This window comes from Lepidochelys kempii, chromosome 7 (assembly GCF_965140285.1).
Source record: "Lepidochelys kempii isolate rLepKem1 chromosome 7, rLepKem1.hap1, whole genome shotgun sequence".
Classification (NCBI taxonomy): Eukaryota; Metazoa; Chordata; order Testudines; family Cheloniidae; genus Lepidochelys; species Lepidochelys kempii.
In genome coordinates this window covers 120,354,547-120,376,937 of record NC_136386.1, presented here as the reverse complement: position 1 = coordinate 120,376,937, position 22,391 = coordinate 120,354,547, and the positions used below count along the sequence as shown (strand labels likewise).

Sequence of the window (22,391 nt, the reverse complement as noted above, 5' to 3'; positions counted from 1 at the left end):
TTAAAGATCACCACAAACATATTGAATCACACAGAGAAATGAACAGGAAGCCATTACAGAGACATGAATAGGACTGTATTCAGACTAGTTCACAGTACTCAAGAAACAAGCAGCTGGAGCTTCAGGTGGACTTCAGGTATAGCCCTAAGAAGGGGGATTGCAGAAGTTAAGGCTGCAGATAACAAAAGGCAGGGATGGCTATTGCAAGATGTGCATCAGATGCAGTGAGTATAAGGCTTCCCCATGCTGCTTCAAACAGATTACACAAGTTGGACTGGATCAAAACTTACCCCACTTCTGGGGTTTGATTTTAAAGAGACTAATACTGAAACACCAGACCAAGCCCAATCCTTCCCCACAAGGCTCAGCTGCTTGCAGAATTCCTCCCCAATGACTGCTCAGCCCACACCCTCAGTTCTCTCTCCCCAGATAACCAGTCCCACTTCCCTTTTACCCAGGCAGCATAGCCCAACACATTTCTCAGCAAGCCAGCAGTACTCATTTAATCCTTTACCAGCAGAATTACCATCTGCTAACACAGTGGGATGGTTTAAAAACAAAACAAACCAACCAACCAAACAAACCTGCCAGCTTAGGTCTCTAAGGCAGAGGTGGCCAGTTACCAGCATTTGTGATGCCTAACGCTTGTTCACTAAAGAGAGTAATCTACTGATCCCCATTAACACTCTTCCCAAAAACTACCCCCATTTGCTCTGCAAACTCATTTCACGTAGGGGGCCATTTAATAGCCTAGGTGAAATGGCTATTAAATATTCAGTTACTACTAAGGGGGATTCAGACTCTAAGCCAGGAACAGACATCCTTATGCCTTTTATTCTTCCATGGGTAGCCTTTATTTTTTAAAACTGAACCCCTTCAAATTGATTAGTATCAGAGCTGAAAACAAATATAAAATGCCCCTCCCGCTTTGGGGCTTAGATCAGACAGATTTATTTTAGTGGAACAGCTGTAATCAAGCCCGATTTTTTTCCTACTTGATTGAATCATGACCTGGACTCCACTCCCTGCCTTCTTCTTTTATTATAAGAATGTCTCCCAGACAGTTCTGATTCTTTTTTAACCCCCTATCCAATCTCCTTGTGAATAAATACATCCTTTCTGCACCTGTTGAGGTCTGGGAACATATGCTGAGGTCTGGGGACAGGGCATATAATGTTGAGCAAAAAACAAATAGTAATAATGCAAGGAATAGCAACAGCCAACTGGGAAATTGGCAGTCAAGATCCACAGTAGGCAGGGAAATAGATGAAGTAGTGAGTCAAACATAGCTTTACACTCAGGACACATGCACCATCTAAAGCTGATTTTTCTATAGACATCTGAATGCAAATGCCACATGTTTCATCATGCCTATTTGCCTATATCCCACTTCAGCCACATTTCAAAACGAAGCGCATAATGTAACACCAAACCAAGACACATACCACTTGCTGGCTCTCCAAATACACACACACACACGGTTTATTTTTCTCAGCTCTGCTGATCCTTACAGGGCTTTACTGCGAACTGTGGCTCTGGGGAGATTGCTATTTCAAGTATTACTTGTGGGAGACAGAGGAAAGACGCAAGCAGCACTTTTTACTTATTTCAAGTTCAAGACATTTTCCTCCATTAATGGAACAGATTAGTTAGAACAAGCCTCGAGGAACCAGTCCTGTAGGTTTAAATGCTGAGCAGCACTGGGGGTTGAACCTGGGCATACATATGAGTTTTAATTATTCTTGGTCAAATGTCTTGCCCATTAGCTTTGTCAGTGCTAGCTTTCTTTCAATGTCATTCTACGAATTTCAGTCCCAATCCAAGCACAAAGAGGTGATGCCAGCTTCCTAACTGTGGCAAGGATGCAGAGCAAGCAAAAAGAGGGGAGATGGGAAGTCAGGGAATTGCACCAGTCTCATGGTTTTGGCACGCTCTTTTCCATGAACTCTTTGTTTCACGGTTCAGTATTTGTGATGTTAAGAGCTATTTAAAAAAATATGAAGTAATAATTAGGCTGATTTGCGAGAACAGGAGCTTAATTTGGGTCCAAATTAATCAACAAGAACTTGCATTAATAGCCGGAGGGATTCAAACATGCTTTACAAGCAATGGGTTAGGTTGTTCCTTGTCGGGAGGTAAGAGGAGGTAAGTATGCTCTTAGGAGACATATTACCCTTGCCTCCCAGCTGGCTGCTGCTCCCAACCCCCCCCCCCCCACCACGTGCAAACTGGGGAAATGGGCATAAGATCATGCTGACACTGATGAAATGATGGCTACATACAGTGCATGTAAGGTATCAGAAAGTGCCTTTCACTGGTCTTTACAACACACATTTAAAAAGGGAGACAAATCTACTTAGAGAACATTTATTAGAAAGCATATCACTCACATGGAGAGAGGTCACAATGTCGTTAAACCAAAATATGACTCCAGATGAGACTTCTACTATAACCAATGATCTCATTAGTAGCAACATAGGGCTGATACAGCATATGCACATAGAGGTGCCATTAGGCTGTACCTCTTAGAAGTACTATGGTTGGAGAAAGAGAAGCATATGAGGAAGAACTGTGATTGTATTCAGAATGTTTTCTTCAGGTAGCTTGCACCTATCAGACTGTGATATTTGGATGCTGTGGGATCAATCCTGCACTATAACTTTCACTGTGTAATGATCCCTGTATATTTTAATTCCTGGAATAGCTGAAATCAGCATGGGCTTTAAAGCAAAGTGTGAGGCATGTATTTTTTCAAGGAATCAGAGTCAGATGGAACCAATAGCATTTCTGAGTCAACATCCCATTTTCCTTCTCCAATTTATATTACACACAAAGCCAGCTTCTCAGGGTCATTGTTGGGTTCTTCCAACTCTTTTCTGGCAATGTGGTTACTGGGGTAAGTTTTGTTCTGCCTGCACCATACACAAACAGATGTCCTGTATCTTATTTCTTCTTTTCAGAAAGCCATGTAATATCCTTCCATGGTGCTGACAATATCACTGTTTCTCTCCAGCAGGTTCAGGACATGATGCATCACCATTTCACTTAGATAAGGACTGTAGCTCTGGCGAACACAACACAAGATGTGAAGAAAATGGCAGCCCTTTTCAGCATCTGCAGAAACAAAGGTAAAATGCAGCAAGGGTGGAAAAGACCAGCACAGGTTTCCAGTTGCCTCATATCAACTATCACAGATACAGATCAGTCACATACACACAAATGCTGTTAGACAAGAGGAGGGCACAGGGGTTAGAGCAGAGGTCCTGGACTTTGGAAGGAAGGGGACTAGGGGGCTGAGTTTGCAGTCCTGACATTGGCTAATGCTCCCATTAAGTTCACTAAGAAGTGCCAGTGTTAGGGCTAAAAAAATAATCATGAAAACATGTTATCGGTTAGACAAGACTGCCGGAGAAGGCAAGGAGCTCAAATACATGCAGGCACAACCTGAACAATGGTAATGAGTTTGGGACACCACTCTTTGAGTTGTAAATCTCCATCTACAGTCTTTCAAGCTATTCAGCCCCTCAGTCTGCCGCTCACACAGAAGAGACCCAGTGGAAATTCTTGTCCACATTTGACTGGTCTGAGTTTTAAAGCTCTAAACCCAGCCATTTAGATAAACTCATATACCCAGCCAGTAGTGAATGTTTACCCAATGCTGACACCTTGTGGCCAAGGTGTTGCATTACACCTATTTTATACACCAACAAAACAAACGAATAATTCTACATTTTACAGACTCCTCAGGCAATTGCCTGAATAGGTCACAGATTTTTGTGATCTTGGGTTTCAGTGACTTTTATATTACATAAAGAGGAGTGAACTGAAAGGCTTTTTACCTACAAAGTTACAAATTCTGGGCTTCTCTTACAACAGTTCATAGATTCCAAGACCAGAAAGAATCATTGATCATCTAGTCTGACCTCCTGTACAACACAGGCCATGGGACTTCCACAAAATAATTCCTAGACTATAAAGATGCCCCTAACTTCTGAATAACATAGGAAGTAACATTTGTTGTGCTGCCTTACGGCAAAAGCCTTCCCCTGCATTCAGTCTGGGTAAAGCCAGAGTAAGTGGGCTTTGCTCACCTGGTACACAGAACAATGGCAGGAGAAGAGTCCCCCCTTCCCAAGTGCAGAGTAGCAGTGAAACTGCTTATGGGCTGCAGTAGTGTCTGTGGCTGCTGCATCCTACCCATGGAACGGGGATTTAGCTGGTGGATCCATGAAGCAGGAGCTCTTCTAGCCACATGTGGAACACTTTCCCCACCCCATTTCATTATCTAGTGCTGCAGGATCACAGCACCTCCCAAAAACTGAACTGAAGAAAGAAAGAGTCTAACAAGTGGAGCAGATTTCTCCCTCTTCCTGGGGATATCAGTGGAAATAAGCATTAAGGGATTGTGCGCACACATACATGAGGTATGCATGAGAGCGAGGTTGCTATCTCAGCTGTTGCAGAAAAGAGTGGGTTAGAGTATTGGGAAGATAACACGTAGTTAAGAAAGCTGTGAGGTCTGTGACTGTTCTGTCCACCTCTATAAGGAAGTACCATATAGGTCTTGAGCCACCTGCTGAGAAAGCTCAATTCCCTACTCTCACAAGTGTGATCTGTGATACTGGAAGTTGCATAGTTGCTGTGCAAGATAAGATTGGCATAAAAGAGCACCTCTTGCCCAATGCATGGAGAGTCTTAACTGGTTTCTTAAAATGGAGCAAACATTCTATGAGTGCAGTACATGGAATACTGGGATAATGTGAGGTTTCAGAGTAACAGCCGTGTTAGTCTGTATTCGCAAAAAGAAAAGAGTACTTGTGGCACCTTAGAGACTAACCAATTTATTTGAGCATAAGCTTTCGTGAGCTACAGCTCACTTCATTGGATGCATACTGTGGAAAGTGTAGACGATCTTATTATATACACACAAAGCATGAAAAAATACCTCCTCCCACCCCACTCTCCTGCTGGTAATAGCTTATCTAAAGTGACCACTCTCCTTACAATGTGTATGATAATCAAGGTGGGCTTATCATACACATTGTAAGGAGAGTGGTCACTTTAGATAAGCTATTACCAGCAGGAGGGTGAGGTGGGAGGAGGTATTTTTTCATGCTTTGTGTGTATATAAGATCTTCTACACTTTCCACAGTATGCATCCGATGAAGTGAGCTGTAGCTCACGAAAGCTTATGCTCAAATAAATTGGTTAGTCTCTAAGGTGCCACAAGTACTCCTTTTCTTTTTGGGATAATGTGCTCTTGGTAGCTAGTGTTGCTAAAGAGATGGGTGACTGCACTTCGGATGAGTTGGAGGTTTGTTTTAAGAAGGCCAGAGCATTCATTCCCAAATACAACATGCTACAATGGCCCAGTCTAAGTCATGAAGGTATGACCCAGCTCGTCATCCAACAGTAGGCAGAGGGAAGGCGACATTTTTGGCTGCCATTGGTCCTTGTGTGTGCAGAAGCATTGAGCAGCCCAGAATCACTCCTGACCATCTGGGGGCAGATTCCCCCTCTAGTGGGAGATGCTGAAATGATCTTCATAAGGTTACCCTCCTCCTTCTGACTTCCATCCACAGGATGATCTCAGCCAGGCTCTGAGATAAGCAGACAACAGTACTATCATTGGCAGAGATGAGCGAGGTATAGAGCTGGCAGTCATCTGCCTAGAGTGGTCAGTTTGGATGAGCTATTGCCAGCAGGAGAGTGAGTTTGTGTGTGTGTGTCCCCGGGGAAAAAAAAAAGGGGGGGGGTGAGAAAGCCTGGATTTGTGCTGGACATGGCCCACCTTGATTACCATGCACATTGTAGGGAGAGTGGTTACTTTGGATGAGCTATTACCAGCAGGAGAGTGCGTTTGTTTGTGTGTGGTTTTTGGAGGGGGGCGAGGGGGTGAGAGAACCTGGATTTGTGCAGGAAATGGCCCACCTTGATTATCATGCACACTGTAGGAAGAGTGGTCACTTTGGATGGGCTATTACCAGCAGAAGAGTGAGTTTGTGTGTGGGGGGGTGGAGGGTGAGAAAACCTGGATTTGTGCTGGAAATGGCCCAACTTGATGATCACTCTAGATAAGCTATTACCAGCAGGACAGTGGGGTGGGAGGAGGTATTGTTTCATGATCTCTGTGTGTATATAAAGTCTGCTGCAGTTTCCACGGTATGCATCCGATGAAGTGAACTGTAGCTCACGAAAGCTCATGCTCAAATAAATTGGTTAGTCTCTAAGGTGCCACAAGTACTCCTTTTCTTTAATTGATACAGGGATGCCCCAGGTAGTTTCATGTAGATATTAGGCAACACAGGTGATAAAACAGAGCCCTCCCTGGTCCTGATTTCAACCTAGGGAAGAAGCTGTCTTAGAAGCCCTCTGTTTTGTCATGCCTTCTGGAGACAAATTCTAATGACAATTCTAGCTGCCTTTAGACCATGCTGTCAGTCCCAAGCTGGCCTCTCAAAGGGTGTTTGTTGTGAACTTGGTCGTTTGCGACTGCACTTGTTCTGGACCAGGACTGTCTTTTAAGTGTATTATAGAATAGTTTTACGGGAACCTCATTTAATCATATGCTAGGACTCATATAGCATAAGAGTTTATTCATTCCAGGATGTTGGCTTATAGAGCAATAACCCACATCATATTTACAAACTGGCTGTCTGACATAGTTCATCTTAAGAGTTAGCAGAAAGATAACTGTAATTAGCTACCGAAGACTGGACAGACAAAGATTTCCCTTCTTGAAAGAAATTCCCACAGCTTCTTTCAACTAGTAAGAGTTGCTGAGTTAGTGCCTTTCAATTATCTCACCTCAAAGTAGGTTTCCTCAGTTCCAAGTGGTTTGTTTGGTTACCCACAACCACCAGAGGGCATATGAGAGCCAGCATAGTGCCCAGAACTGCCTTCAAAGTCAACAACATTGACCACACATTATTTTATCCATTTTTTGTGGCCACAGGCTATTTTTGCTTTGATCTCCAAGAGAACTTCAGCCTTTCCAGTTGGTTGCATGACAATTCTATATTTTCAGTGACCATATTACACAAACAATCCTACAGAAAGCCAACAGAGTGATAGAAAACAGACCTGAAATTGTGTCCTTTGCAATACAAAATAATTTACCACGATTCTGAGTCAAAAAAAAAAAAAAATCAAATTAGCCACTGATCAAATTAAGCGGACGTATTTTTTCCTTCTCAAATCCAGGAGACAAGCATCCTGCAGCTGTAATTTCATCAAATCTGAAACTAAGCAGAATCAAGCCTGGTCAGTATGCAGATGAATGACCTGCCAGGAAAACTCAGGTTCTTCACGAAGCAGAGTTGATATTGCACTAGTTGTTACTCCTTCCTTGGATGCAGGAGAGAAAGGATGGCGTTGTGATTAAGGCACTGGAATGAGACTTAGGAGATCCTGACTCTTCCACAGACTCTGTGATTCTGACCAAGTCACTTAATCTCGCTGTGCCTTGGTTCCCTGTCTGCTCAATGCTGTGAGGCACTCAGATAGTAGTGCAGTAATGGAGAGGGGAGCAGATGCTGAGTAATAGATACCAAACCAAATGCTCCAAGATACCAGTAGGAGCACTATGTTGCCAAAGGTGCCGTCTTCTGGAGGAGATGAAAACAGAGCCCCTAACAATTTCTGGGATATTTAATAATTCTGAGAGACATGTTCAATGAATTCCAGTAGCACCCAAAGTCTCATATCAGGATTGGGGCTCCAGTATGCTAGGTGCAGTACACACACACACCCATCCACCCACCCACCACGGAAGAGAGCTCTTGCCTTCAAAAATTTACATTCAAATTTAAGGCAAGACCCGAGAAGTGAGGGTAGGAGGTGGACAGTACAAGGTAGCTAACCAGTGGAACTACAGTACATGCATAGCTGGATGGTTCCAACTCATTTGGAAGTTTTTTTTTAAAATAAAAACATCAGCTATTTCAATTGTCCCTCTGTCTAGTCATCCTTAGTTGGCAGACTTCCTGTAGGCATCAGCAGAGATAGGCTACTCGCAGCACTAATGTTCGTGTCCAGGTACATCAGGCAACTATATTCAGACATGCCAAGTTACCCCAGTTGAATGACTGGAGCAATTATTCTTCTCATTCCCTCCTGGAAAAGCTAGTTTAGTGCCGCTGGCACAGAACAGCTGACATGTTCTAGCTAGACAAGGTAGGGGTGAGAAGAGCTCTGTGTAGCTCGAAAGCTTGTACCTTCCACCAAGCAGAAGTTGGTCCAATAAAAGATATTACCTCACCTAGCTTGTCCCTCTCATATGCTGGGACCAACCTGTCTACAACAACACTACAAACAGTGTTTGAGCAGTTTATACCATGCTGTTATATACTGTGCCCAGAAGTGGCTGCATTTCAGCGATGAGTGAGTGATCCCCCGGTGTCACATTCTGCCAAGGGTTTTGGAATGAGAGTGAGGGGGAAAAAAAAAAAAAGCACTACAGCAAATGCACATTTATCATTAGGACAGGTACCTCAACCAAACAAGTCATTGCCATGGCATTGACACACTGGATTTGGGAGAAAGGGGCAATTTTACAGACACATGGTCTGCTAAGAGATTGATTTAATTAGGGTGAAATTGACCCCTATGCACAGGGACCACAGAGTCTATCCATCACTTAAAGCCTATGGTCTGTGGATGAATCCTGGCTCTACTGCAGTCAAAATAAGTTTTTCCATTGTCTTCATTGGAGTAAGGATTTCACCCTATGGTCTTAAATGGGGCATGGGCCCACGGCATAGGGATCAATTTCACCTAAAGATTTCCTAAAATCTACTCCTTAGAAAAGGCAGCTCAGTCCACACTACCCCTTTTGTGACATCTCCTGTACTGACACAGCTGACAAGAAAAGGAGTACTTGTGGCACCTTAGAGATTTAAACTTGGAGAGTGGTCAGTTTGGATGAGCTATTACCAGCAGGAGAGTGAGTTTGTGTGTGTATGGGGGTGGGGGGGATGTGAGAAAACCTGGATTTGTGCAGGAAATAGCCCAACTTGATTGTCATTGTCATTGTGTAAAGAGTTGTCACTTTGGATGGGCTATCACCAGCAGGAGAGTGAATTTGTGTGTGGGGGGTGGAGGGTGAGAAAACCTGGATTTGTGCTGGAAATGGCCCACCTAATGATCACTTTAGATAAGCTATTACCAGCAGGACAGTGGGGTGGGAGGAGGTTTTGTTTCATATTCTCTGTGTATATATAAAGTCTGCTGCAGTTTCCACGATATGCATGTGATGAAGTGAGCTGTAGCTCACGAAAGCTTATGCTCAAATAAATTGGTTAGTCTCTAAGGTGCCACAAGTACTCCTTTTCTTTTTGCGAATACAGACTAACACGGCTGTTACTCTGAAACCTGACAGCTGACAAGGTTTGCCTATTTATTCAGCAGTGTAAAGCTACCAACCACTAGGGGCTGACCTAGCCCCATTTGACTATGTTCCTTCTGAAACCTAAATCCTCCACTGGATTCAGATCCAAGTCTCCAGCATTCACAGTGGCTGCTCATTTCAGAATTGTGGCACTTTCTCCCTGCTTCGCATTGTCACCAGCTCCCATGCTCAAGACAACTCTAGGCCTGCCCTGCACCAGGTTTTTGGCTGCAGAAAGAAGAGAAGGAGGTCGAGACTGGGTTCAGGAACAAAGGGAAAGGGCTATTCTAATTGAGTGGCAGGAGGAGATACGGTTGTCTATGATAGGTCAGCACTGGCTCAGAAACCAGACCACACAACTACTTACGCCTGGATTTTCGACAATCTGCTTTGACAACACCAAGGGTCACATTGTGTAACTCCTTATCATGGTCAGTCACCTAGAAGATGCAAGAGAAATTGCTGATTCACAGCAGTCTGTCCTGTAACACACGAACTATGAAGGTACATGCTAGCCTAACTTTACCATGACTAAAAAGAAAAGGAGTACTTGTGGCACCTTAGAGACTAACCAATTTATTAGAGCATAAGCTTTCATGAGCTACAGCTCACTTCATCGGATGCATACAGTGGAAAATATAGTGGGGAGATTTTATATACACAGATAACATGAAACAATGGGTGTTACCATACAGACTGTAACAAGAGTGATCAGGGAAGGTGACCTATTACCAGCAGGAGAGCGGGGGGGGGGGGCAGAAGGGAACCTTTTGTAGTGATAATCAAGGTGGGCCATTTCCAGCAGTTGACAAGAACAGTAGGAGAGGAAATAGTTTTACTTTGTGTCATGACACATCCTCTCCCAGTCTTTATTCAAGCCTAAGTTAATTGTATCCAGTTTGCAAATTAATTCCAATTCAGCAGTCTCTGGTTGGAGTCTGTTTCTGAAGTTTTTTTGTTGAAGAATTGCTGAATTGGAATTAATTTGCAAACTGGATACAATTAACTTAGGCTTGAATAAAGACTGGAAGTGGATGTGTCATTACACAAAGTAAAACTATTTCCCCATGTTTATTTCCCCTCCTACTGTTCTTGTCAACTGCTGGAAATAGCCCACCTTGATTATCACTACAAAAGGTCGCCCCCCCCCCCTCCTGCTGGTAATAGGTCACCTTCCCTGATCACTCTCGTTACAGTGTGCAAGGTAACACCCATTGTTTCATGTTATCTGTGTATATAAAATCTCCCCACTATATTTTCCACTGCATGCATCCGATGAAGTGAGCTGTAGCTCACGAAAGCTTATGCTCAAATAAATGTGTTAGTCTCTAAGGTGCCACAAGTCCTCCTTTTCTTTTTACGGATACAGACTAACATGGCTGCTACTCTGAAACCTTTACCATGACTGCACTTTTGCATTTGTGCTATATACAAAAACAGTCAGTTCTCTCTTAAAGTTATTCTTTTTATAAACAAACAATATTAATAACAATTAGGTGAAAGACAGGATATAAGAATAATTCCCAAAGGAAGGTGAGCAATGCAGCATGTAAGTGCACTAGTCTGCTATTTCTAGAGCATGGGGTTCCAATCCTACCTCAGCTAACAGGGGGATACGAGTTTGATAGGTCCCATTCTCTGTTGGGCATCACCAAGCCAGCATGTAACTAGGCAGCCTAACGAAAGAGGACCGAGGTCTAGGCTAGGACTGAGTTGCATAGGCAAAGCTGGATTTTGTGTAGGGTGCATAAGTGCTGGAATGTAGGTGGTAGAGCAAGTTTAACGTGCATTGGCAGAGCTGCATGGGAGAGGCTCAGCACTGCATAACAGACAATATTGCAGGTCAGGACTGAGGTGCAGCTGCAGAGCTGAAAGGACTGTGTATATGCTGAATGTGGTAGAACTGCAAGTAGGAAACTTACATAGCACCTGTCTCGGTGACTGCTGGCTTTAGCCCCTGCTCTTAGTCTCTCATTCTCATGAGCACTAGAGCTCAAAAATCCAGATTTCATTGATTTTAAGGTAATGGCTTAAATCCTAACATGAGTCAGCTTTATGCAGCTTATTAGCCTCAACAGTTCCTCTAGGAGAGAAACATGAGACTCAGCCTCTGCATCTCAGAAAGTCATAACATAAGGCACCTACTAGTATAAAGAAGTCACTCAAAGGGACTTGGAAACCCAGTGGAGAGGGAGTCAGGGTGCTACCTCTAGGTAAGGAGAGAACCACTCCTAGCTGAAACTAGGTTAGACCAAAGGCGGTGGTTCCCTTTGCATTCACTCGATAGATCTAGTGCCAGTGGACCTTAAGGGTGCCACTTTGCACCTCTCCTCTGGGAATGTGCAGGATGGTCTCACTATGTGATCACATCTGCTAAATGTGTGTGGTTGCAAGGGATGTCCACTGCAGTTGCTGGTCACCAAGAGGCAGAGGCAGCAGCTGTCCAGCTCTCTCAAACATGTACACAAATAAACTGACAAGATACTCAAGAGGGGAAGAAGCAATGAAGAGAGCTAAAACTTCTGAACATGTAAACAGACCCCACAGGGTCCACCTCACCCTGTTGAAAGGGCCTCTAGGACTATGTGATTCAATCATATTGCAGAATGCCTCCTGCCTGATGTGACATTCATGACTTCTGGTTACACATCTCCATAATTACAATTCAGTTCCTTACATGATATACATCCTTGGAGCTACTGGATTTCTGGAAAACCAATCCTTTTTCCTGCAGCACCTTTATTGCTTCCTTGAATGCACGGTGAATCTGTTTGGAGCTGGGTTCACTTTTTGAATCCACCTGGATGGGAAAAAAGGAACAAACAGCATATACACAACATGTGAAATCCTAGCCCTACTAAAGTCAATGGTGAAATTCCCTTTGATTTCAGTAGAGCCAGTATGTCGGAGTTTTTAGACATCTTCCTTACTAAAGCCAAGCCAGTTCCTCTAGCTCAAGAGTTCATAAGTTATATCTATTATATGCAGAATAGATTCTCAGGCCAGAAGGGAATCACAGGTGTGTCCCTGCATGACAGCAGAACCACCCAAGTCATCTATTGCCTTCTTAATTCTTTGCTGAAATGGCTGCCACATACAGTCACCTATTCCTTCCTTTGGAACACTGCAAACCCCAAGACTGCTATAATGCTTGCAGATTAGGAGACTGATTGATGGACTCCTCCAGCTGCAGCCACACACACTTAGGTTCTGATTTTGACAGACTTCACAAGCTAGGTGGGAAGGGCAGGTGGATTGATCAGTGCTTTGCATAGGTGACCTCCAACAAGAACCTGAGGGATGGGGACACTCTTCTCCCCGAGTCAGTACTGAGCCAGTCTCCCAGAGAAGGAAGGGAATGGGAGTGGTGAGGGAGAAGGGACTTGTGGAAGGAGAGAAAGGGAGTGATGGAAGGGGTGGAAGAGAGGTTAAGCTGCTGATGTGCTAAGACCACTACCCATCAGACTGACCAATATTGTCTCATTGCTGCCTTGTGCTCACCCATCTATCTGTTATCTTGTCTTATACTTAGAATTAAGCTTTTTTGAGTAGGAACCATCTTTCTGTTCTGTGTTTGTACAGTGCCTAGCACAACAGGATATTGACCTGGGGTCCTAGGTGCTATAGTAATACAAATAATAATAGTAATGAGGGGTTTGCAATATTGCCAACCCCAAGTATTCAAAAAAATCACAAGTCAGGGCCCCCAAAATCATGAGATTTTATAAATAAAAATATATTTCTTTTTATTTGCCTTTTTTTTTTAAACCTTTAGAATGGCACGCAGGTCATTTTTCAAGATTTCCTCTACAGTCATGGAGAAATTTTTACAAATTAAAAAAAAAAAAGCCATGAAATTGCAAAAGCTAAGATTCCCATTCACATGACTCCAGGAGCTGGGTCTTTAAGAAAGCAAACACATATTGCAAGAGTTGACAACACAGGTTTTGCAATAGGAGGGAAACAACATAACAACAGCCATACTGGGTAAAACCAATTGTCTACCTAGCCCAGTATTCTGTCTTCCGACAGTGACCAATGCCAGGTGCTTTAGAGGGAATTGAGTGATCCATCCCCTGTTGTCCACTTCCAGCTTCTGGTAGTCAGAGAGCAGGGATACCCAGAGCATGGGGTTACATTCCTGACCATCTTAGCTAACAGCCACTGATGAACCTATCCTCCATGAACTTATCTAATTCTGTTTTGAACGCTGTTATAGTTTTGGACTTCACAACATCTACTGGCAAAGAGTTCCACAGGTTGACTGTGCATTGTGCAAGGAAATTCTTCCTTTTATTTGTTTTAAACCTGCTACCTATAATTTCATTGGGGGACTCCTGGCTCTTGCATTATGTGAAAGGGTAAATAACACTTCCTTATTCACCAGCAAAGGGTAAGAGATGCATACAAGGTGATGAGAACTGTGGGGAAGACAGGAAGTGTGTTAAGGGGAGTAATTTTGAGAGGGTTGGGAACAAAGGGCTGTATTAGGGAGAGAAAGAACATGGCAGCAAGAAGAACAAAAACAGAAGTCAGGGGCTTGTGGAGTGAAGAGGAGACCTAGAATCGAGGGATCTATACTGACAATGTAGAAAGTGATGGGATTTGCAGAGGAAGACGTGGATAGGGAGTGAAGGGAATATGGTGAGAGTCAGGAAGAGCAGAGCAAGTGAGGGAGTAGGGAGGGCTAAAAGAATGGAAGGACAGTAAGTGGAGTAGAAGGAAATGGATGATACCAAGTAAGGGAGGGAAAGTAAATGGGGGTAGGAGACAAGAGTGTGCCACATAGGCAGGAAAAGGCAAGACCAGTACCTACTCTTCTCTAGGAGCACCTCACTTTCCATCCTGCCAAACCCATCATTCTCGTCCCTTCTCTCTTTCAGACATCATCATTTTATGCAAGCAGACTATTTCAGTGACCCGTCTCTCATGCCCTTACCGGCTGGAAGCATGGTGTTCACAATGTGGCTCCTTTTTTAGGCATAGAAAGAAACTTGCTTTGATTTACAGCGACCCTTCTGGCCAACTGAGGAAGCACATCAAGGGCTTGTCTTCACTACCAGGGTAAGTTGACCTAAGTTACACTACTCCAGCTATGTGAATAACGTAGCTGGAGTCGACATAGCTTAGGTCGACTTACCCCAGTGTCTTCACTGCACTGCGTCGACAGAAGACACTCTTCAGTCGACTTCCCTTACTCTTCTCGGAGAGCTAGAGTACCAGGGTCGACAAGAGAACGCTCTGCCATCGATTTAGAGGGTCTTCACTGGACCCACTAAATTGATATCCACTGCATCGATTGCAGCAGCATCGATCTCCCTGGTAGCAAAGACAAGCCCTTACTGGCTTTTTTACCGAAGGTCTGGATGGATGGGTTTGAGAATGATATAAGGGAGATTGGGCAATTATTCGGGCTCTCACAGGAAAGCACAGGCTCCCCACTCCACACATGCACACACACGCACGCATGCACACTTCTCCACAAAAGGGAAGAAATGTTCCCCTTCTAGATGCTGGAATAAACCTTCAACAGCAGGAGAAACTACTAGCAAAGCAACTGCCTCTTGCAAGGTGCTAATCAATTTTTAATGTGAAAGCAATGAATCAGGGAATCAGAGTGAGAGAGACAAAAATCTCCAAAGGAGTGTGATAATTATTCAGTTTGGTCTAATGCTGAGATCCCGTCAGAGGGAGATAATTAGGAACATGCTCTGTGTAAGCTGACACATGGCTTAGCTTGGATGGATACTGAAAGAGAATTATTAAGGATGTTTGACGAGAGATTGACAGAATTGAACAAACAGAAACAGGCTTTCGAATGCAAGAAAAAAAAGCAACAGTTCCTGCTTATCAAAGCCTCTTTGACACACTTTGAACAGGCCTACAACAACAGGTATTCCCTGGGACAGCCGCCCTTCCAGGGGACTTGGTAGGCCCAATGGATGGTAGAAGGGCATTGGCACAGAAAATTACAGGGGAACTCAGAAACAGGAAGGAATCAGCCATTTTTCTCTATAAAGTGTCCCAGAATATGTCCCTTCCTCTTCACCTTTAGACTTAGTTCATGGTTTGGTAATTTTCTTCGTTACTGCAAACGGCTCCTCTGTTGCTGACCTTCCAGTCAATCTCAGACACCTCTGCCAAAAGCCCCTTTTATTTTCCTTCCCCCAGTCCCTTCTATGGTCTTCCACAAAAAGGAACTTCACTTTCAAAGTAACCCCTAAGACCTCTCTTGCCTGTATCTGTGGCCTCACCTCCTCCAACCCACCATCGAGGTGTCTCTCCTATAGGCTTTCATAGAATCATAGAATCACAGAATATCAGGGTTGGAAGGGACTTCAGGAGGTCATCTAGTCCAACCCCCTGCTCAGAGCAAGACCAATCCTCAACTCAGTCATCCCAGCCAGGGCTTTATCAAGCCTGACTTTAAAAACCTCAAAAGGAAGGAGATTCCACCACCTTCCTAGGTAACGCATTCCACTGCTTCACCACCCTTCTAGTGAAAAAGTTTTTCCTAATATCCAACCTAAACCTGCTCCACTGCAACTTGAGACCATTACTCCTTCTTCTGTCATCTGCTACCACTGAGAACAGTCCAGATCCATCTTCTTTGGAATCCCCTTTCAGGTAGTTGAAAGCAGCTATCAAATCCCCCCTCATTCTTCTCTTCTGCAGACTAAAAATCCCAGTTCCCTCAGCCTCTCCCCATAAGTCATGCATTCCAGTCCCCTAATAATTTTTGTTGCCCTCACCTGGATGCTTTCCAGTTTTTCCACATCCTTCTTGTAGCGTGGGGCCCAAAACTGGACACAGTACCCAGATGAGGCCTCACCAATGTCGAATAGAGGGGAGTGATCACGTCCCTTGATCTGCTGGCAATGCCCCTACTTATACAGCCCAAAATGCCATTGGCCTTCTTGGCAACAAGGGAACACTGTTGACTCATATCCAGCTTCTCGTCCACTGTAACCCCTAGGTCCTTTTCTGCAGAACTGCTGCCGAGCCATTCGGTCCCTAGTCTGTAGCGGTGCATGGGATTCTTCCGTCCTAAGTGCAGGACTCTGCACTTGTCCTTGTTGAACCTCATCAGATTTCTTTTGGCCCAATCCTCTAATTTGTCTAGGGCCCTCTATCCTATCCCTACCTTCCAGCGTATCAACCACTCCTCTCAGTTTAGTGTCATCTGCAAACTTGCTGAGGGTGCAATCCACACCATCCTCCAGATCATTAATGAAGATATTGAACAAAACCGGCTCCAAGACCGACCCTTGGGGCACTCCGCTTGATACTGGCTGCCAACTAGACATGGAGCCATTGATCACTACCCGTTGAGCCTGACGATTTAGCCAGCTTTCTATCCACCTTATAGTCCATTCATCCAGCCCATACTACTTTAACTTGCTGGCAAGAATACTATGGGAGACCGTATCAAAAGCTTTGCTAAAGTCAAGGAATAACATGTCCACTGCTTTCCCCTCATCCACAGAGCCAGTTATCTCGTCATAGAAGGCAATTAGATTAGTCAGGCAAAACTTGCCCTTGGTGAATCCATGCTGACTGTTCCTGATCACTTTCCTCTCCTCTAAGTGCTTCAGAATTGATTCCTTGAGGACCTGCACCACGACTTTTCCAGGGACTGAGGTGAGGATGACTGGCCTGTAGTTGCCCAGATCCACCTTCTTCCCTTTTATAAAGATGGGCACTACATTAGCCTTTTTCCAGTCGTCCGGGATCTCCCCCGATCGCCATGAGTTTTCAAAGATAATGGCCTTACTCCTATTCCAGACTGTGCTTTGTTTCATGCCATTCAGGCTGCTTGGAATAAGCCTCTCAATGCACATTCAAACCCTTCAGCTCTTGTCTTCCAAAGACACCTCATGCCTATTCCACAAAACATTACAGCTACAGTGACCATACACCTTTTGGTATTGGGCTGTATAGCATCCCATTTGTGCCACTGGACTAAGCTCTTATAGGCAGGGATTGAGTCTTCTTTGGTACAAGCACACCAACTGTACAACTGTACAGTTGTGTGCGTGTACGAGGGTATAACAAATAACAAATCAGACAAGGAATCTGTGGGCAGGTAACCCTGCATGATATCACATTCCTGCCCCTCCTCCTGAAGCAGGATGAAGGCTTGACAACTGGAGAAATAAAAGGTGGCTGTTAACATTGTGAAGTCCTGCAAAACGGCTCATCTAATAATACTTTATCCCTCTATAGAGCAGCACATCAGAGGATCTCAAGGCATTTTATAAACATTAGTGATTTACAGCCTGATCTAAAGTACTTGAAAAAGAATCCTATTGACTTCTGTGGGCTTTGGATCAGATTCTTAATCCTCACAGTTTCCACATGAGTTAGGCGAGATTACTGGGCTACATTGTCAAAGTGACTAGATTTTGGGTTCCTCGGTTTTAGGGTGCTCAACTTGAGACATATTAAAAAGAGGTCAGATTTCAGAAAAGTGCTAAGAACACAGGGATCTGAAGATCAGGCCCCTTTACAGTATGTCAGTTGAGTGCCTAAAAATGGAGGCATTCAAAATCGCCAGTCACTTTTGTAAGTTTAGGCCACTATCCCTATTCTACACATGGGAAACAGAGGCAGAGTTTAAATAACGACTTCCCTGGATCACACATAGAGCTTGTGACAGAGCCAGCAATAGAATCCAAGTCTCTCAATTTTGTGCTTTAAATAGCATCCTCCCAGCCGAGTGGCCTCATATTGCACCACAGGTTGGAGTTTGTGTAGCCAATTATTCTCACCTTATGCCTTTCAAAAAAGTTATCCAAGGAATAATAGGTCAAGGTGTGCAGTGGTGCACGAATTATCCTCTCTGCTTGGGAAGAGTGTTGAAGACACAGCACACCTGGGGGTATTAAAGTATCCTGGTATAATGGCACGTGGTATTGTTTGTGTCAACTTCTCTTTGCTTTTCACATGGAGCTTGAGCCTGGGCTTAGAGTGGGTGACAAGTTCAGTAAGAGAGACTTGCCTGTCAAGCCTAATGTCATCTTGTTATCATATCTGCACTACTGTCTCCACAGGGGGACATAAATCTATGCCAGGAAGCTGATAGACAAGCACATTAGTATCAAGCATATGCATGAAGCAGGACACGCAAGAAACCCAGGCCTGGAGTAAATATAAACAGCATTTTAAATTCCTTGTTCTAAGTATTTGTCCCTGTTGACCTTGAGGTTATAATCAGACCAAGGAAAGTATAAACAGACAGGTCTGGAAAGTACAATTCCAAAAGAGCTGTCCAAACTAGTGACATATTACCAAGTGGGATGGTGTTATTAAAAGAGCACACTGTACAGCTTCATAATGGAGGAGGTACAAAGAAAACTGCTTAACTCAGGAAACTAAACCACAGGGTAGGATACAACTGCGGCCACTTGGTTGCGAGCCACACCAAGGAGCTATTTATTCCAGTTCAGGAACTGGATGGATAAACTTTATATATAGTTTTCATTCAAAGAAGAACCAAATTCTCGTTCATCTGCCAAACACAGTAGCACTCTTAGCTGGACTTGGGGTCTTTGTGGTCATGCTAAATACTGGGTGACATTTGTCTCTACTTCCTGCTTGTAATCCTCACTGCAGTATTTATCTTGTCTATTTTTGAAACTCACTTTTTTCCTCAACAACTGATGGGGGAAGTGATATCACTCAAACAGAAGGGGCACCGCTTATGGGGGGAAGGTCCCCAAGTTTTTTTAAAACAATGTTGTTAGCAAGAGCCAATATGAATATCAATTTATTAAATAAACACATTTTTAACCCTAACCCCTTTCAGTCTTTAACATTCTAAACAGTGCAACCTTGTGCTAGAGAATGAGAATCACCAAAAGAAACCGAATATATATCAAAATCTAACCAAGTCCTATAGTGTCTACATTAAGTGCAAATAGTAAACAAGTATCATTTATCAGGGTGTGCTTGGTAGATTTACATTTTGGGCATCTTTGTATAACACTTTAACTCCATATTCAAATATTAGACCCAATTCTCTCTTGCCCTGTCCCTTCTGTAACCATTTGCACTGGTGCCAAGTTGATGTAAGACATTACCAAAATAAGAAGTGATATATATATCAGTTCTATAGTGGCTTTATAGCCACTTGGCACTAGTGCAAATGGTTGCCAGGACAATGGAGAGTCAGGCCCATTGGACTTATTTTGTTGAGGACTACTCAGCCCTTCACAGGTTACAAGAAATGGACGCTGTCCAATGACTGAGTAGATGGGCAATCTAATGCTCTTACAAATGGGCATTAGCAGGAGCAGATTTGAAGATGTGTACATCACAGAACAATTGCAGGTTTTCCTTTTTACAAACACACACTTTGTAAGGTGGATTAATGGTGAAAGGCATATGGGAGAAACGCTGTTTTTCAGGAGGAATGACTGGGTATCTGACTCCCTGGGATTTATAAAAGCCACTTGCACCAACAGCTGCAGCAACAGGGATTTATATTATGGTAGTACCCATTGCAACTCCTTCTCTCCTCCCCCATCATGACTCCACCGTAATGAGCACTGATATACACACACACACACATATATATATATATATATATATATACACACACACACACACACACACACATCCCTTTCTGTACTCTGAATGGCTTTTGTAAACCATTTATCCTGTTCCTTCTATGAATGCTATGACTTCAGTGTTGGAACTTTTCATCCTTAATAAAATGATCATTCCTTTCTATAATCCAGATGGTTATGGACTTTCAGTCTGAATTATTTTTAGCTGGTTTGGAAAAAGTTTATGCCCAATCCTGTCTTTGATGTTTTTATACTGGTTTCTCGACCACAGACTGTCAGGCCTCCTGTTAATATTCATTCCTCTTTGCTTTGTTAAAAATACTACAACAACAAAAGCTCCTTTAATAAAAGAGGACAAAAGAAAATAAATGGTCTCCAGGAAGCAACCACCAGGAAGCAGTTTACAAAACTGTGGGAGGTAGTTTTCATTATTATTTGAATTCAATGAAGAAGTTTTTTCAGATTTAAATGTCCCTCTACAGTGTTGCAAATCTAAAGCCAGAGTATTATTCTAGCACACCAGAACCAGAAAGTGAAACCTATCAATGCAGTTTTCCCCATCTAGGGACAGTGAAATGCAAAAGTGAATCAACTTTACTAATAATCAGGTTTAATACTCTCAGCTGTTATATAATTAAATCCTTAGCTCTGTTACTAATATGTACATGGGCCAGAGCCTCAATTCATGTAAATTAGTATAGTCCATTAAGTTCAATGGAGAGACACCAATTTTCACCAGTTGAGAATCTGGCTTGTGATTTTTATCTCAATATCATAACATTTTCAGCATGATACACATGCATTTTACCATTTAGCCAGCATCAGAATGAAAACCAGAGACCACACTAGCATATTATTGGAAAGCGTCCCTTTTCTCAGTTTCTTTATGTACAGCTGACTCCAATTAGATCTAGGCTTCTGATCTCCACTCCATCCCACAACCCTGGCCTTGCACAACTGGAGATGTCCAACAAGGAGAACTTGTAATAGGAAGCAGATGTCCACCCACTCCTTTGTAAGTTTAAACCTATTTTAATATACTGTGCTTCAATCCTCTCTCCTTGAACAAGTTCAGCACTACCCAGGCCTGTCCCACAAACTGCTGCAGTGCCTTCAAGAGATCTCATACACGGTTATTTCCACTGTGTATCTAGTTTTCACAGATTTATGAAAGTTAGAGTTTGAACAGAGCCATTATTAGACTATGTAGTACACCCCTGCAGCTAGCATAATATTGTTCCCTACAACAGAGTTTTCCTCCTCGGTTCTCCAGCCCCATTTTAAATGTCTGAAGTTACAGGGCTTCCCAGGTACTGTCAATAATTCATGCCTACAGCTAAAGATCAGGAATTGGCACCTAAATGTGTAGAGATGGTTGAAAACCCAAGACATTTCCACTTGCACAAATCTGCTAGCAAGCATTTTCCCTACTCAACATTCAAAAGCCAGAAGTTACTGCACTTACCAGCTGAGAGTCAGTCCTGGACACAGGCTGACTGGCCAGTGACACCAAATTGTCAACTGTTTCCAGCTCCTGTTGGTAAAAGGTCTGAATTCTGTTCTCCAATAAGAAGTCTTTAACTTTCTCGCTCAGCAAGTCAATTGAGCTCCTAAGGTTCAGACCACCTGGGGCACTATAGGGATACAAAGCTTTGGTCACAAGACAAAAAAAGTACATGGCCAAATTTTTCAAAAACAGGCACCTGAAGTTCAGCTCAGAGGGTGGGATTTTCAAATGTGCCTAAGCCGAAGTCAATAGGACTTGTGTACTTCATTCATTTAGGTGCTCTTGAAAAATCTCACCCCTACATCCTTATTTAGGCTCTGAAATAAACAGCTTGATTTTCATGTGTGCCGAGTATTTGGCAGCTCCCATAGAAGACAGGCGATATAGTAATGTTGTGATTTTAAGGTCTGATCTCTCATGATCTACGGTGTCAAGAAACAAAGACATCAGACCATTGGAAAGGGGGATTCATAGCTTTCTAATGGAATAAAGCTTCTGATTCTAGTCAATGGAAGCGCTGGGTGCTCAGCCCTTTTGAGATCCAGCTACTTGTTTAGGCATCCATTGTTGAAAATCTTGACCATTTATAGACATGCTCACACAAAGTAGGAAAACTTATGTGACCAATTGTATTCATTTTGCACCTTCTTTCTGCTTGCTAACCTATATTTTCCTCACAGGTACTACTAACATCTTAAACTTGGGGGAAGAACTACAAGTTGTCATTTTCCCACCTAACTCTGCTAGAAAAACACTTTTCTCCTTTATTCTCCCTCCACACCCAATCCACAAAACCAAAATGAGGAATGTCTACCCCCAAAGTTACGCAGATCTGAGGCACAGGATGACATTCATTCCTGGACCAGTGACAGGTCTAAATATCTGCTCTCTTTCAACCCATCAGGGCTAGAAAAAGGAGCTTTAC

At 43.3% G+C, this 22,391-nt stretch overlaps 1 protein-coding gene across 2 annotated transcripts in view; it reads right to left on the bottom strand.

Moving 5' to 3' along the window:
- Positions 1 to 2,353: 2,353 nt before the first annotated feature.
- The window catches only part of STN1 (STN1 subunit of CST complex), a 67,800-nt gene continuing 47,762 nt past the window's right edge, over positions 2,354 to 22,391 (bottom strand). The window contains exons 9-12 of one of the 2 annotated variants that reach the window (XM_073354453.2): positions 21,425 to 21,593; positions 12,066 to 12,188; positions 9,756 to 9,828; positions 2,354 to 3,114 (exon numbers count right to left, since the gene is read on the bottom strand). In XM_073354453.2, the coding sequence (XP_073210554.1) occupies positions 2,957 to 3,114; positions 9,756 to 9,828; positions 12,066 to 12,188; positions 21,425 to 21,593 (523 nt within the window). In that variant the 3' untranslated portion in view covers positions 2,354 to 2,956. The remainder of the gene's footprint in view (positions 3,115 to 9,755; positions 9,829 to 12,065; positions 12,189 to 21,424; positions 21,594 to 22,391) is intronic. The other variant, XM_073354455.2, reaches the window with a different exon arrangement.